Source organism: Myotis myotis, unplaced genomic scaffold (assembly GCF_014108235.1).
Source record: "Myotis myotis isolate mMyoMyo1 unplaced genomic scaffold, mMyoMyo1.p scaffold_m19_p_2, whole genome shotgun sequence".
Taxonomy (NCBI): domain Eukaryota; kingdom Metazoa; phylum Chordata; class Mammalia; order Chiroptera; family Vespertilionidae; genus Myotis; species Myotis myotis.
In genome coordinates this window covers 127,379,891-127,397,763 of record NW_023416324.1, presented here as the reverse complement: position 1 = coordinate 127,397,763, position 17,873 = coordinate 127,379,891, and the positions used below count along the sequence as shown (strand labels likewise).

Below are 17,873 nucleotides of genomic sequence, written 5' to 3'. Positions count from 1 at the left end.
GATTTATTTTTAGTCTAATGTAACTATTGGCCTTACATAACTTTTTTTGAAAATTCCCCTAAATGCCCAACTGCTATACATTAATCACTGTATTTCTCATTATTACAACTTTTTCTGTTTCAAAACCTGTAAGAAGCCACCAACCTTGGGCTTTTAATGATAGACTTTCTAAAACCCTACCCCATAGCTATAGAATAAGCACAAACCAATTTTATTAACATAATAGAATGACATGAAACAACAGAATGCATTGAGTCCCTGAAGATTCTGCCTTTGGTATGAGATGCATTTAGATAGAATAAAAAGCATTGCAATGACTTATTTATAATGGAAATTGGGACATAAACTTACAATAGCAATGCTTAAACTAATTTTTAATCACTGCACAAAATTTACTCTGTTTTGGTGGCAAATGAGTTACGTTTATACACATGTCCATAGGAAAGCTCAAGCCTGTATTTGCATTTCAAAAAGAAAGGAGTGAGCAAAATGAAGTTCCATTAAATCAAGTGAAAAATTATATTTGTTTAGATTTGCAAATGGAGTGTCTAGAGGGGTTGTTCCATCCTGTCCCACACCGGTTTGTACTGTACAACATTAATGTGGACAGTTACACCAGAGTAAATAATGAAATATTCTATAAAGCAACTACATGGCAAAACCCCTATACAGTGAGAAATAAAAATCAGAAACCACATCAAATAAAGCTGCACTTTAAAAACTAAAATTATGTATATTTTGACCTACTGAATCATCTTATCATAAAATTTCCATGAACACACTTTTTAACCCTGTTACCCTCTTCTAAGTTTAGCATTTTACATTAGCTATGACTAAAACATTACTCATCTTATTGAGAAACTACCTCCTTTCCCAAGAGGGAATAAGTAAAATTAACATACGATAAAAGGATAAGGGACCTGAAAGAAAAAGAAGAAAAATAAAACAAGTCTGGGAGAATATTTTTTTGTCAGCAATGTACCCAACTTGGTAGGTCCAATTTATTTGTTTCTGATAGCTCATCATCTTTCTACTTTACCCCCATTCCAACCCGAGTCCTGCCTGGGTGGATGAGACATAGGTAAAAACATTTAAATTAATAAGACTTAGGTGACTGGTAATACTGATTAATCTGGCAACTTTAGAGATTTTAAAAGATACAAAGCTTCATCTCAGGAATCATTAGGTCTGATTTTGAATTGTAATCCTGCCTTCTATTCAGTTTGGAAACGTAAAACAAATTTATTAACCCTTTGCTTTTTTTCCTTATTTTTTAAAAATGAGAATAATAACAGTATTTACCTCAAATTGTTTTGAAGGTATTAAATTAGGAAACATATAAAATATTGAGTGTATTGTCTAGCACATAGTAAACATTCAAGAAATGTTAACTGTTATAATTATTATTGTTATCTACTCTTTTCAAAGTTAAAAAAATGCTGTAGCTACAAATTATATCTTTAAAAATGTTACTACATTATCATATATAGCAATGTCTCTGCCACTTTTCCTAGAGAAGTGAGAAGCACAAGATGATGGATTTAGCAAATCTCAGCCAAGTCCACCTGGAGCCCTTAGTGAATATGTTATAGAAACATAATATGCTTTTAAATTCTCTGACATACTGTATATCTAACATTCACAACATGTTTTCTTATATCAGCTTGCCTTGCATGGGACAAATAAACATAAGCTTTAATAACTGTTTCTTGATGAGTTATTTTTTATGAAGATTTTATAGCTATTATGCAAGAATTTCCTCACACTTTTTAAAATTAAAATCTAAACATAGTTTCAACAAAAGGAGTTAAGTGATGTATTCAAAATAAATTATATATAACCTTAGTCCTCAATTTCTTCACAGAGACAAGTTATTTTTACATTTTAAGTATTATATAAACCACTCTGTGACAATTTTTCTTCATTTTTTTTCCTTTCTGACATTGGGTTGAAATTCCTTAAGGATATCATTTATACAGTTTGGTTTTTGATATTTAAATGTGAAGAAAGAAAATATACTAATATATCTAGTGGACTATGCACATTATGTTTTATGTGTTTACTAGAGGCCCGGTGCACAAAATTTGTGCACGGGGAGGGGGTGTCCCTCAGCCCAGCCTGCACCCTCTCGCAATTCGGGACCTCTTGGGGGATGTCCAACTGCCAGTTTACCCCTGCGGGATCAGGCCTAAACTGGCAGTCAGACATCCCTCTAGCAATCCAGGACTGTTGGCTTCTAACCAATCTCCTGTCTACCTGCCTGATCACTTCTAACCACTCGCCTGCCTGCCTGATGCCCCTAACCGCTTGCTTGCCTGCCTGCCTGATCACCCTAACTGCTTGCCTGATTGCCCCAACTGCCTCTGCCTGCCTGATCATCCCTCACTACTCGTCTGCCTGCTTGATCGCCCCTAACTGCTCACCTGCCTGCCTGATTGCCCGTAACCGCCTCTGCCTCAGCCCCCACACCTAGGATCCAGGCTTCCCTCCTCCGGCGGCCTCAGGCAACCAGAACCCAGGCTTCACTCCCTCTGGCTGGCTGCAGGCACCCGGGACCTGGGCTGGTTTTGCGGGGCAGGCACCCGGGACCCCGGGTGGCACTACCTGGGCCCCCGCTTTGTCAGGAAGGATGTCCAGAATGATATCTGGTCTATCCAATCTAATTAGCATATTACCCTTTTATTAGTATAGATCAGCCGTGGGCAATCTACGGCCCGCTGACCAGATCCGGCCCGTTTGAAATGAATAAAATTAAAAAAAAAAAAAAAGACCGCACCCTTTTATGTAATGATGTTTACTTTGAATTTATATTAGTTCACACAAACACTCCATCCATGCTTTTGTTCCGGCCCTCCGGTCCAGTTTAAGAACCCATTGTGGCCCTCAAGTCAAAAAGTTTGCCCACACCTGGTATAGATGATTAAACATGAATGCATCATAAAGATGAAATACAGCTGATACTCAATAAAAGCTTTAGTTTTTGGGTTTGTCTTTTACATCATGATTTATTTTATTTTATTTTATTTTATTTTATTTTATTTTATTTTATTGTGTATGTTGTTCCACAGACATTCTTTAAATAACAATAGAAATGATAGTAATAAGTATAATTTACTGTTTACTGGGCACCTTTCCATAGTTTAATTTCTTTCTATACATTATCCCATATAATTGTCATAATAACTGAATATTGAATTAAATTAATTGAACTGTCCAAGTGTTCAAATCTAATAAATTGAAAATCAGGATTTGACCTATGTCTGTCAGAGTACAAAATGGAAATTGTTAGTATATATACTGCATACAAACTGAAAATATGTGCCCCAGTTAAGATAAAAATCTTAGAATAGTTTGAACCAATGTCTCAATTTCAACCTCATATATGCATTTCAATTTACCTACAAGGTATAAGGTTTACTAGAGACTTTTATATTTGCACGTGTATGAATGCTTTACTTAACAATATTATATATGACTATTACTTAAATCTAGTAAATTGAAATACTGATTCTTCTCAAACCACATATATAACTGAACTTTGATTGGTGAGTGTCCTGCATTATCTTTCAATTCTCATGTATAGTGAAAAGAATTATGTTAATTATATTTGAGCACTGAAAAACGATTGTGTGATTGAAAGTAATAGCTAACTAGAAATGACATAAAATTTTATCTTCACTATAGTTGCCAAATTTTAAATTTAAAAAAGCCGAAAAATCAGGTTAGAGACTAAAAAGATACTTACTAGATTGAAAGTATTTAGAAATTTTACAAGATTTTTAAACAACATTAGTCATTAAAATACATGTAGTCTATATTTATAAGTTTACAATAGCATAAAATGAAATAATTTTATACAAAAAATATAGGAACACTTCATGGTACCTTTTTGTCTACCTCTAACTGTTGATCTTTTAAAAAATTTACTGTGATATATGAATGTAGAATAGATTGTAGGGTATCAAGGATTGAAGCAGAAGACAAGGTAGGAACTTCTCCAGGCCAGCTCTGAGAAATAAGTGGTTTGAAGAAGAGAGTTCCATGCAAAAGCTACTATTCTCATGGTAAAAATAGGATGTAATCAGGATAATTTTATCCCCGTCAAAGAAGGGCAATTTGATAATTAATTGGTTATGGGGGGCATTAAGTCAAAGAAGTTAAAGATGTCTCAATTATTTTAAACTACAAAGTTAGGGAAGTATTTGTTCATGAGAAAACACAGCAAATCCTGAGGCCTCAGATTTGCAAAAAAATAGGTTTCAGTTTTTAGTATTCAGGTGGAAATGTTTAGTAGGGTGAATGGAAATAGTAAATAAGAGCTTAATGGTAGGAACAAGTCAAGAAAAGTATTCATTGAAATCAACTAAGAAACCTTCAGAGAAAGAAGACAGTTAATGGTAGTTGTTTCCCTTTTGATTGAGAACAAGATAAACCCATCTGGAAAGCTTAATTAAAAGGCCTTCCTCAAGGATAAAAGACCTTCAAAATGCAGCACAATGAGGTCATTCTCTTGCCCTCTCTTTGTACATCCAGCTTTCTTTTTCTTGACTTAATTAATGTTCTTATTCGGTCTACATACAAAAGACATGGCCACACAGTTTAACAAAATTGATTCCCTATCTCTCCTTTTTCTTGCCCCTTTCAGTTCTCTCTCTCTCTCTCCTTTCTCCCTTCCCAGTTCTAAGTTTTCAGCAGAGGAATTTTATTAGGTCCTTTGTTTTTCTCTTAATAGTCAACAATGGTGAGAGAAGTTGGTTGTAGATGCATAATCATCTAGAAAAAGGCTGCTTTCTTTATTTTGTAGAAGTTAAAGTTCATCTCTTAAAGGGGATGTGGAGCACTGAACCAACACTGCAGTTAGTAATCTTTTCAGGGATCAAAAATATAATCTGAATGAAATCTATATTCCAGAGCAAGATATAAAAACAGAAAGAGGAGTAAATAAATAAGTAAATACATACATACATACATACATTTTGCATGGAGACACTGAAATCAAAAATCAAGGGCAAACGAAAATCAAAATAAACAATATATATTCAGCAAAACAAAATGAGTAATATGAAGATTGGGAAGCCACCATTGGATTTGAGCACTAAAGATTAATTGGTGGTCTCCAGAATGAAAGTTTCTGCATAGGTAAGAAAAGCATTAGCTGTTAAATGATTTAATGAAATTCAGACATATTTATAATTTTGTCCTCAGAAACCAGGATAATAACCAATATAAAAAAAAATAAGGAGGGAATTAGGACAATTTCCTACACCATTACTAATGAATGTTGACTCTTAGTATATCCTCTCTTTTAATGTAAACACCCATAAATTATTTTAAGAGTCTGTTTAAAAATTTTATTGGGAAGTTAATGTCAAAACATTATTAGACTTTGTGTTCTGGAATGTAATTCTTAAAAATATATATATCAGGACACATGACTCTCTCCAATATTTCAGAGGCTCCCCACATTTGGATGATTTCATGGGAAGAAATGAGTGAAATATGATCCTCTTCAAAACTTCCCTTGTTTCCCTGTAATATATATATTTTGTTTGGACCAGGAAATGAACTATTTTTAAGCAACTGTGTTTTATATTACCTTGGGTTTTATTATCCTCTTACCCACTCTTTTATTTTTCATGTTAAGGAATGCCATTTTCCTTAACATGGAAATTGGTTAATAAAAGCATTGAGTATTTCTCTCTATTATTATCTCTACATAATATATGTTTCAATTGATAGAAATAAAATTTCAATTTCTACTTGAGGTACAGTTCATTTTAGAAAGTGTCATTTCTGGTCTCTATAAGACCTTATAGATGCAAAAACATAGGCAAACTATGTCCCAAAGCTCCCTGCAGGCTTGTACACAATTGGAGAAAGGAGATTTATACTCCGGAGTATAAAATAAATAGGTGTAGAACAGTAGGGATGGTGATGTGAAAAGCACCAAATTGTATGCAGAAGGATATTTGAATTGTAAGATCCTAGCCAGCTTGATTTCTGACATGACTTAACAGATACCTGTAATATAATTTATGGCTATAATTCTACATTGGGAAATTGTTTTTCTATACTTAATACTTTGTAACTTATCTATACTAATAAAAGCCTACGTGGTCGTCATGCCATCACCCATGACTCCCTCATGCCACAATGAGCAATAACCAGGAGGCTGCGTGCACGGCAGGAGAGCGTGGGTGGGCGGGGCTGGGTGAGCTGCAAGGCACATATGGGTGGATGGGGACTTGATGATGCATCCCCGGTGGGAACTTGAACAGGAGGTGCATCGGGGGACCAGATGGTGGCTGCCACTGCCTAAGGCCAGCCCAAGACTCAGGCAAGCCTCGGATGGCGGCTGCCACTGCGAAGGCCTGAGGATCAGGCAATGAGGGCGGCCTTAGGCTCACGCAAACTGCAGTGTCTGTGAGAACCAAGGCTCAGGCAGCCTCACGGCTGGCAGTGGCAGCAGTAGATGGGGGCATCGCCTTCCCCTGATTGCTGGGTCGCCTCCCACAGAGGGAGGCCAGAGGCAGCAACAGTGAGGGGGTGATGGGGGCAGTGCCTTCCCCTGATCAGCCAGTCGCCTCCCACAAACTATCCTACAGGCTGCCCTCCTGGACTGTGAGAGGGGGCAGGCCAGGCTGAGGAACACCCCCCCACCCCTGCCCCAGGGCACAAATTTTCATGCAATGGGCCTCTAGTATATTATCATTTGAATTATTGTCCTTTGTTTTTAAAAATTATTAGGTGATCATACATTTGAGTATTACAATAGGTTTTATGTAGTAAAATATGGTAATGGCTCACAATCACTCTATTGCCTATTGAATCAACACATTTATTTTCCTCCACTTCCATAATAACACAGGTCTTTCCTCAAAACCTGTCTTCATTATACTGAAATGAACTCTTCTCATTTCTATTTCTATACCTTTACTTATGCTTTTGCTATTTTTTCTCTCTACTAATTTTTTCAACATCTTACCCAACCATCAAGAATCAGTTCAAGCCTTACCTGCAACTTAAAGCATTCTCTGAGGAGGACTCCAGCCTAAATAATTATTCTAGCACATTTACAGAAACTGTGGTAGGCAATTAGACAGACATGAGCATAGCAAGGGTGATAGGCCAGGTACGGATGGCCACTAGAGCTGAAAGCTCTGGGTGCCTAGATGCAGGCAAAACTGGGAGAGCAAGGACCTTACTTCCAGGGTAACCTTTCCTTACCTAGTATACCCTGGTTGTGGTTTAGACGCCCTGACCTTTCATATCACTGGCCATGCAGCTCAGACCCTCCCTTGACCTTTCCTCCCCTGCCATGTCCATAGTTGTGTGGTAGACTCCATTGGAAGAGAAACAAGGAATCAAAGAGTGGCCTCATGTGACTCCCATGAGGGCCCTTGGATGTCCACTCCCTTAAACATTAGCCCTCAGGGATAACATCTAAACCTCAGCTGTGCTTCAGCTCCAGGCCCAGAAAAGCAGCAAAATCAGACAAGTGATGCCACAGATAACCTCAGGACCAGCTGCACTGACTACTCACTCCTTGCTATGGTGCTGACCAATCAGTGGAGACCCTGACTCTGGAAGGACACACCTGGAAAGCTGATGTATATTCTATTGAGATCCTTTCCTAGGACCTTCCCTAAAATTTCCACCCTTAAAAGCCCTTAGGCAAGAAGACCCAGTCTGCTCTCCCTCTGGAGCATACCAGTGCCTTTCCAATCCTGCTCCACTTCCCCCTAAGCAAGTTGCCCTTATCTTTCTCTCGCTTAAGTTCCGAGGAGCCTTTCCATTGCCTCCATAATGTAATTTAATTCCTGGGCCCATTTCTTCTACTGCTCACTTCTATCTCAGTGGTTTTCTAAATAAACTTTCTCTTATAGTTTGAGTCTTGGCTCTGAATTCTTTCCTAGCTGGAACTCAGTCACCAGGGTTGCTGAACTGAGGTCTGGTCTGACTCCATAGGTCTAACACCTGGTGCCATTCTCACCATCAAGAAAATCACACATTAGGCTAGATATAGAGGATACGACAAATGGTAACATGGATTTGCCATCTTGTCTTTTATATCGTTAGTGTTCTATAAAACAAATATATTGCTAGGAAAATAGTACATGCACACTAAATGGTTAGCCTTATAAATAGGGAGCAGTTAACTTTCAAAGATGACTCTATCATCGTGTTGAAACTAGCTATAAAACTAAAACCTGGGGAAGGGCAGGGCTGGAGGGAGAAGATAACAGAGAAGGTTGGCCTTGGGATGAATTTGAATAAGAGAAGTAGAGAAAGAGACAAAACCACCTGCTCATTTCTTCTGAGCACACACAGGGAGATAATAGATACCACAACATAAGTGATAAAAACTCATAAAATTCTTCACAAAGAAGAGGCAGTTTTGTGAGAAGCAAAAGGAAACCAGCATTGTTTAAAATGCAAATGTTTATCTAATTCAACTCTTACAACAATCTTTTGAAGTACTTGTTGTTTATTCACACTCTGTAGATGAGGAAACTGAAGATAATAGATATATGACCAATAAGATAATTGCAGTTTTGTTGCATAATAATACATGAAAGATTATATATATATGTATATATATATATATATATATATATATATATATTCACTTTATAGGAAGGAGAAAATTTTTTAAAATATATACATTGTTGTAGAGAATATAAAATCAAAACATAAACTATAAACCTATGATACAGTATTATACATATACTAGAATTCTTTCAAAACTGTAAAGATTGGCACATTAAGCCAAAAGTATATTTCTTTCAGGGAAACATTCTGGCATTAGACAAGTTCATCCTTCCTCGTGAAAATATATATTTTAGAATTCTAGCAAATACAAACTTAATGCAACTAGGAAATAGAAGGAACATCATAAATAGCAGCCCACAGTTTATAATATTCATTTTTAAAAGATAACATTTTCTCTTCACATAATTCTATGAAGGGTATGTTCAATTTTGAGATTTTCTATCAGCCTATTTTATGTTATATTTTTACCAATTTACAATTTCACCAAGGAAACAAAGGTCAAAAAACTAAATATTAGTGCACAAAAGCAATGTTTAAAGTGAGAAATAAAACAAACAAACAAAAAATCTCACAAATCATGATGCAAACACAGATATATATCAGAAGCTGAATAATTCAAATAATATATATATTTATATTTGTAAAAATTTGTGATGAATATTTATATACTGAACTAATATTATCACCAACAGAATTGGCTCCATCATTTAAGAGTACTTAGAGGACTGAACAGAAAAATGAATCATGGTGAATCATGCAAAACAGACAGGAGCTCACCTTTAACTTTATTTTTTGAAGCAGCAGCTGGTTCCAAGAAAAGATTGCACAAGAAGAAGAGAACAAACAGAGATTAGATATTAAACAGAGTCTCTAATAAGAAAAAGAGATATGTTAGAACTGTTAGCTACAGTCTAAAAAGATGCATTTATTATTATATGATCAACATACTTTTATGAATAGGGCCAATGACAATGAAAGTGACAATTGGTTATATTTTGTTAGTATATGATCTAATTTCTTGAATAAGAAAGAAAAAATAGATAGGAGCTGAAATTCCGTTGAGGACTGTAAATCTTTCTCTATTTCCTTCTTAACTCTAAGCTTAAGTAATAATTGAATTAAAGAAATACTCATATATAGTTCAAATATAATTCAGATTATTTAAGAATTAAAATATAGCTCACGAAGTCTGGAGCAATCACAAGGGCAAGCCACTTGTATTTACTGCGTGCTGACTCAGTGTCAGAGACTGAGGCTGAACATTTTCCATACTTCTCCCTCTTAATGACAGCAAGCTCAAGGTGGGAGTTTTGTGGCTGTTGCCTCAGAAACAGAAACTGAGGCTTTGACAAGTCAAATTACTTGCTGACACGTAATATAGTTGGAAAAAAAGCAAATGTGAGATTTTATTATCGGTGTATGTGACTCCAAAATCCCTTATGCTATTGGGATTTAAGTCATTGAGTCACCGACTGAATTGCAAACATCAGGTCAACAAAGCCAAATCAACCTCCAGCTATCTGGTTTTTGGTTGAGCGTATAGCTATGAAATTAGAAAACTCAGTTACTTTAAATAGCATTATTACCATTAAGAAGTACAAATTTAGGCTTATTTATATCTAGTCGTAAACAATATTTGGGGTTAGAAGTAAACTTAATGAGGAAGTTATAACAGACCTAAAGGAGAGTTCTTTATTCAAAGGGAGATTTCTAGACAAAATGCATAATTAGAGACCTCTAAATGTTTTGAAGTGATATATTCTATTTTGATTTAAATGCTATTTAAAAATGAAGATAGTCTTTTTCACTCCCTAAATGATGTTAAAGATGAAGTGGTAACACATTCCTTAATTGGGCAATACACAGTCTCTACTTGGGCATACTGACCTTCAATGAAGTTTAATTTAGATTTTAGATCAAGTACTTATGAACCATATAGAGAAATTTTAGTCTATAGTTCATTCCTTCAAGTTATTTAAAGCAAAATAAAATTTCCTAGCATTTCTAGTTACATGCCAGGCTACTCACAGAGAATTTAATTTTTTACAATTATAAATGTGATCTTACTATTAGCATTTATCTTTCACTAACTCATACAAAAATGTGTATCAAGTTTTTAAAATATTTTTTCAGATAAAAATATATAAAATAAAACAAAAATATTTAAAAAAAACTCAATTATTCCTTCTTAAAGCCCATTCAATCTCTGTTTTTCCCAGTTTTAAAATGAGAGTATATATGGCTTGAGAGGGAGAATGTTCATAATGTTATTAGGAAGATAAATTCAAACTAAAAAGCAATGATCCAAAACTAAACTACCAGTTTTATTGTGATATTGCTCCTATGATGAAGTAATTCATAATATAAAGTATAGACCATTAAAGACCCTAAAATGATTAATATTAAAACAAAATTTAAGTTATTTGTACCAAGAAATTTACTCCTATTTAATGAATGAAATAGTTATTTTACTTCATTGTTTGTTTTTATTACAAAATTGATGCACCTAAAAAAATTAGAGATGATATAGGTAAAAAAACAACAATATTTCATTTTTCTCCACTGTTAGCTACTAAAATAATCAATGTTAACAGTTTTCTAATGTTAGAAAAATTAATTTTGCCATTCTTATAAAAACTAGTAAATATATATTTTGTGTATTTTTTTCTAAAAATAAGATAATGCTGTACACATTACTTTGCAGTCTGCTTTTCCACATTTTCCAGGTTAATACACAGAGTTTCAGCTCACTAATTTTAATAGTTGTTTCATTTAACAATTGTTTCATTTAACAATTCTTAATATTGGCTTTTCAATTAAAAATTAAGTTTTTAATTCTTGCTAGAATTATAATAGATTTCAGAAGTCTAACATCAGGAATTATTTTTATCTTTATATTGTGTTTAAAACTACTCAAAACTAAAAGGCATTTTTAGATTATGTAAAAAGTATTATTTGCCTCCATTTCAAAGAAAATATTTCAATGCATCAGTATACTGACTTGCTCACATGAAAGGACATTTCTCTTAAGTTTCAAATTCATCCCTTAAAAATTTTCGCCTGAATTCAAAAAGCATTGCCAAAAGCCTTTATAAAATATTAGATAAATATTAGTATTTAATATGCAGCAAATACAACCAATTTTTAATTAAAAAGCATTGTCTTACTAAAAACTAATGAGATACATGTAGAGAAGGCACATTTTTCTTTACATTTCTCAGTGAAATGGAGGTGAATTATGGAAAGTTCTCCAGCGTTACATGGAGGCAGATAATGTTATTCTTAGATTATTGGGTAGATACCAAAATAAAATAGGAACGAAAACAAAGCCTTATGCCTAATACGTGTGTGTTCAGGCAGCTAATACTCAACCAGGCTGGTTAATATAATTGGAAAGAGGCCAGGCTACCAGGCTTGTTAGCCCAATTATAATTCTCTGCATATTCAATAAAAGAAGCCAAGATGACAGCAATACTGTCATAAATGTCATGTTCAATACTTGTAAGATTTTCCATTGTCAGCATAGTCCAATTATAAGTCAATTGCAAAGTGCACATTGCACACCACACAAAAGTGATGGAAATTTATCTTAAAAATACAATTTTAACAGTTTATAGTTAAAATGAAAGAAAAGAAGTAAAGATACTTTGACCAAAGAAAAGTTTTAGGTATGTTATCAACATTTCTTCACCTTTATAATAAAAGCAGTAAGCTGTAATATTATAGGTGTTCACACTATTTTTTAGGAGTTGATTAGTTATAATATTAAATCTGTAACTGATAATTATAATATTAATAAGGTAAAAATTTGCACATGTAATTTTTGAAGCAGAATTATGTGAATCATAATAAAATCACCATAGTTATTTACAGGTGAATTCACTATGTTAGTGAATATTAGGAATCAGATTAGTAAGGTTCATCTCTAAAAACTCCAATACAAATGATCAAAAAAGAAAAATACAATTATGTCCCAGTTTAGTTAATTAGTTTTGTTGAATTAACCAGTTGTCTGTCTATTTGAAAGGTATCACTAATAATTTCTGAAGAAATGATGAATCTAAAACAATGTTTCTCAATATGAAGTACAAAACATGAGGGCATTCACAAGGGAGTTTAGATCACTTTTAAAACCTACCTCAAAAAAATGACCTACTCACATTTTCCCTGTTCTTTTAACTCCTGCTTTTTGTTTTAAGATTTCTTGTCATAACAAAATGAGGTATATTTATTAATATTTTGAATGTATGAATGATTTAGGACATACTGTATTTGTGGTTGCCTTTAGAAGTGTTTGCCATAAAGTTATTTAGCAGTTAAACATTTAGTAAATAGATAGCAAAGACATGGCTGGTATTTATTCACTCAGAACTAAGGCTAAAGCACTATTGATTTTTTCATTTTAAGGTGATATAAAATTTGTCTAAATACCTTAATACTATAGTCTAGTGTTTTCATTCCTCCCCCCATAGCAAATTTATAGATAAGAGATTACTGTTCCTTAGTAAGGAAGTAATATATAAACTTAAAAAATTCTTAGACGTTCCAAGAGAGAGAAGTTACTGACATTTATGGAGAGAGAGTATACATTGCCTCTACTTCCTAGGATAAGTGATTTTTTTTCTAGGTTACAAAGCTATCCAGTAGGAAATTTACAATGAAAAAAGCATGCCTGATAAACATATATCTTTAAATCCACTACATCAAAATGCAATCATTACCTAACAGTATTAATGTAGTGCTAATCAAACCAGCTGAGTTTGATTCATTTATTCAAAGAAGGAAATCACACTGGTTTGAAAAGGAAAAGTACTATTACACTTAATTGATCAAATGCCACATTATAACAGTCCTTCAAGATAAGGATATTAAAATAAATGCATTTTAGATAACCACCTACATTTCCCCCTTTTCTGTAACTATCTAGCACAAAGTTAAACACATTCCTTCAATTATCACTTGAGAATTATTTAAAATAACAACTTTCTAGCCACCCACTAACCATCTAAACATAACTTTCTTAAAAGTCTCATTGAAATTTGAATAATTGAAAAAGTTTGACTTTAATATCTTTCAAAAGTTTTTTTCTTTCTTAATAAACACACAAATTTCACACTAGAAAAAAATGTGTAAAAGTAATGCTTGAGAAAAAAAAATGCCAAAAAATTTTACCCCAGAATAGCCAAATATTTGATACATAGAAATATCTCTTCATACAAATATTTCAGGCAATAAATAAAGAGGAAATAATGGAGTTTAAAAACCACTCTAATTCTTTTTTTTTTTAATATATTTTATTGATTTTTTACAGAGAGGAAGGGAGAGAGATAGAGAGGTAGAAACATCGATGAGAGAGAAACATCGATCAGCTGCCTCCTGCACATCTTCCACTGGGGATGTGCCCGCAACCCAGGTATATGCCCTTGACCGGAATCGAACCTGGGACCTTTCAGTCCGCAGACCGACGCTCCATCCACTAAGCCAAACCGGCTTTGGCACCACTCTAATTCTTAATGAGTTTTTGTACATAGGCAGTGATGGCCATTCCTACTAACATTATTTATAAGACTAGCAAGCATTATATGCCTTCTCATACACCATTTAACAAGTATTTTAACAAGATAATCAAATCTGAATATGATCATTCCTCTACATTGAACTTTCAATGTCCAATAAACAAGGGGACAAATAAATTACATTAAACCAATGCAATTAGTCAAATCTTGAATGTGGGAAACCACACATCAATTTTGGCATTTGGTTTCTTTGGCAAATAGGTTTTAGGGATAAAAAAAAATATCAATTGAAGAGACCCTTGAGATACAACAAACAATTGTCATGTGTTGGATCCTGATTTCAGCACCAGATATTTCGTGACATTAAGTAATTACTATTAATATGCAAATATAATAATAGTAACTGTTTTTTTAATCATTATTTATTTATTTTTTTTAAAATATATTTTATTGATTTTTTACAGAGAGGAAGGGAGAGGGATAGAGAGTTAGAAACATCGATGAGAGAGAGACATCGATCAGCTGCCTCCTGCACATCTCCTACCGGGGATGTGCCTGCAACCCAGATACATGCCCTTGACCGGAATCGAACCCGGGACCCTTCAGTCCGCAGGCCGACGCTCTATCCACTGAGCCAAACCGGTTTCGGCTAATCATTATTTTTTTTTTTTTTTTAAATATATTTTTATTGATTTTTTACAGAGAGGAAGGGAGAGAGACAGAGAGTTAGAAACATCGATGAGAGAGAAACATCGATCAGCTGCCTCCTGCACATCTCCCACTGGGGATGCGCCCGCAACCCAGGTACATGCCCTTGACCGGAATCGAACCTGGGACCCCTGAGTCCGCAGGCCGACGCTCTATCCACTGAGCCAAACCGGTTTCGGCTAATCATTATTTTTTAACAAAATGAAATACATGCCTGATATTTGTTTCAGAGTAATCTTGGGATGCATGCTGTTTATTATATTATCTACTTTTGTATATAGTCAATATTTCTTATAAAAATATTTAAAATATTCAATTAAGTATCTAGGATAATTTCTGTTTAAACATTACCATTTCTCTGTACCGATTTTCCTATAATATTATTAAATGTAACAGTGAATATAAAACACCATGTATTGGCTATATAGTGGTCTTCATATTGAAGGAGATCAATTTATCATTTGAGTAAAATGATTATGGCATGTACAGAGCAAACAGGCATCAATGAAACAATTTTGGTTTAGGAAATTTAGTCTTTAAAATGTGGGACATTGTAGTTTTCTCTATGAAATAAACATTTTCCTTCTAAAGAGGTAAATGAGAAGTTTATTTTAAGCTTCTAACTACTTTATTCATGTGTACTTTGAGAATTAATTAACCTATGGTTATTTTCCATGTTTTCTTACTACACAAATACTGAATTATTATACATATTAAAATAACTTATTTTGCGTTAAGAATTTTTTCTCTCTATGATTTCCAGGCTTCCAGGGTTAATAGTGTATATATAATATATTTACACTACCTTATTCTATATTTATTTCTTTTGTTTCCAAGAATCTCTTTAAACTTCATGAGTCACTATCAATTCATAAATCTCTTTTTCTTGCACCACATTCTATATTCCCTGTAGGCTATGACTTTCCCCTATAGATATAGGGAGATGTTTTCAAGGCTTTGTGAATAATTGGACTCAAACTCATGTCTTGAGGGACTATACTACTGGTTAATAATGCAGATTTTGTAATCAAAGAAAACATGATAATTTCAAGAGAAACATCAAAAGTGCTTTAATCAAAATAATGTCCACCATTAGCTAGACATTTCCCCCATCTTTCAGGTAATTTGTGGATACCATCCCAGTAGAACTTTTCTTGTTTTGAGGCAAACCATTCAGAGACCCAATTTTCCACTTCTGCGTACATTTTGAAGTGCTGCTCAGAAAGTGTGTGTGCCATCAATCAGAACAAGTGGTAATCTGAAGGAGCAAGGTCTAGTGAATAGGGTGGGTGGGTTAATACTCCCCAGGCAAGATCTTTTAAGGTATCTTTAACTGGTTTTGAAGTGTGTGATGGTGCATCATCATGAAGCAAAATTACTTTGCCGTGTCTTCTGGTCCATTCTGGTTGTTTTACAATCAAAGCATGGTTCAAATTGATTATTTGTTGTCAGTAGCGATCAGTATTAATGGTTTCACCTGGTTTTAGAAGCTCATAATACACCACACCTTCCTGATCCCACCAAACGCAGAGCATTGTCTTTCTGAAATGATTTGGCCTTGCAGGCAATGTTAATGGTTGATCTGGTCAACCCATGATTCTGTGCATTTGGGATTCTCAAAATAAATCCACTATTCATTACCAGTCACAATTCAATGCAAAAAAGACTTTCTTTCATTCTCTTTAAGCAACATTTTACTGATGACTTTTCAGTTTTCCATTTGTCTTTTGTTCATTTGATATGGCACCCATTTTCCTTCCTTTAAAATCTTTCCCATTGCTTATAAACGATCAGAAATTGTTTGCTGAGAAAATTTAAACTTTCTGCAAGTTGTTTTTGAGTTTGACATGCATCTTCATCCAATAATGCTTGTAATTGTTGCTCTTCAATCTTTTTCTGTTGACCTGGATGTTCTTTGTCTTTCACATCAAAATCATCACTTTTAAAGCATTTAAACCAGCGTTCACAAGTATCTTGAGATGGAGCATGTTCACCATAAACTTTCCGAAGTATAAGATAATTTTTTTTCAAAATAATGAATTAAAACTTCCCCCAAATGCTCTTTTTTGACACAAAATTCAACATGTTTAAGTGTAAAAATATCTATGATGTTAACACCTTCAGCAAATTTGACATATGAGGTTTTGAAGCTTGCTGTCAATACAACAAAATAGCATAGATATCAAATCACATATATATCAACATATATGTAACTCCATATATTGAAATAAAAATCCACATTATTAACTGGTATATCTACTAAAATAAATAAAAGTCCTTAGATATATCAGTCATACATTATTATGAAAGCCACAGGCATGATCAATAAATAAAGTGCACGGGCATCCTCTGAAATTATATTTTATATCTATGTTACTAAATCAGGAAGCTCTTTTAGAAATATCGTAAATCAATAACAACTAAAATATAATGTTGCCAAATAAGTTTCATATCACATTATTTCCCAGATCCTTAGTGGCTAATTTATATGGATAAATGTAATATACATACTTAAATTGTTGTCAATTATATGAGCACTTAGATTTAAGATGTGTTTCATAAATAGATACGAAGAAAACTAATTTCCAATATCAGTGAGATCGGCCACATTTCCTATTTTCTAGATGTTATAATTACACTTGAAGAATTTTTTTCTTATTGAGTTATTATCTTAATTAGAAATGTCTACTCAGTAATTTCTCTTGAAATATGTTTTATTTTACTAATTAAAACATACACAAAGCCGAAACCGGTTTGGCTCAGTGGATAGAGCGTCGGCCTGCGGACTGAAAGGTCCCAGGTTCGATTCCGGTCAAGGGCATGTACCTGGGTTGCGGGCACATCCCCAATAGGAGATGTGCAGGAGGCAGCTGATCGATGTTTCTCTCTCATCGATGTTTCTAACTCTCTCTATCTCTCTCCCTTCCTCTCTGTAAAAAATCAATAAAATATATTTAAAAAAAAAAAACATACACAAAGTAATGATACTATTATGCCCATAAGTAGTAATCTACACTAATAAAAGACAAACATGCAAATTGACAGTACCTTCACTATGCCTTAAGCCACACCCACCAGCCAATCAGAATGACTATA

The 17,873-nt window shown here is 34.0% G+C and overlaps 1 protein-coding gene across 3 annotated transcripts in view; it reads right to left on the bottom strand.

Annotated features, from left to right (window-relative positions):
• CADM2 (cell adhesion molecule 2) overlaps positions 1-17,873 on the bottom strand; it is a 1,212,655-nt gene that overhangs the window by 365,505 nt on the left and 829,277 nt on the right. For 2 of the 3 annotated variants that reach the window (XM_036349671.1, XM_036349668.1), the window contains exon 2: positions 9,331-9,357. The exons of the other annotated variant lie outside the window; for it this stretch is intronic. In XM_036349671.1, the coding sequence (XP_036205564.1) occupies positions 9,331-9,357 (27 nt within the window). The remainder of the gene's footprint in view (positions 1-9,330; positions 9,358-17,873) is intronic. 3 annotated transcript variants of the gene reach the window in all.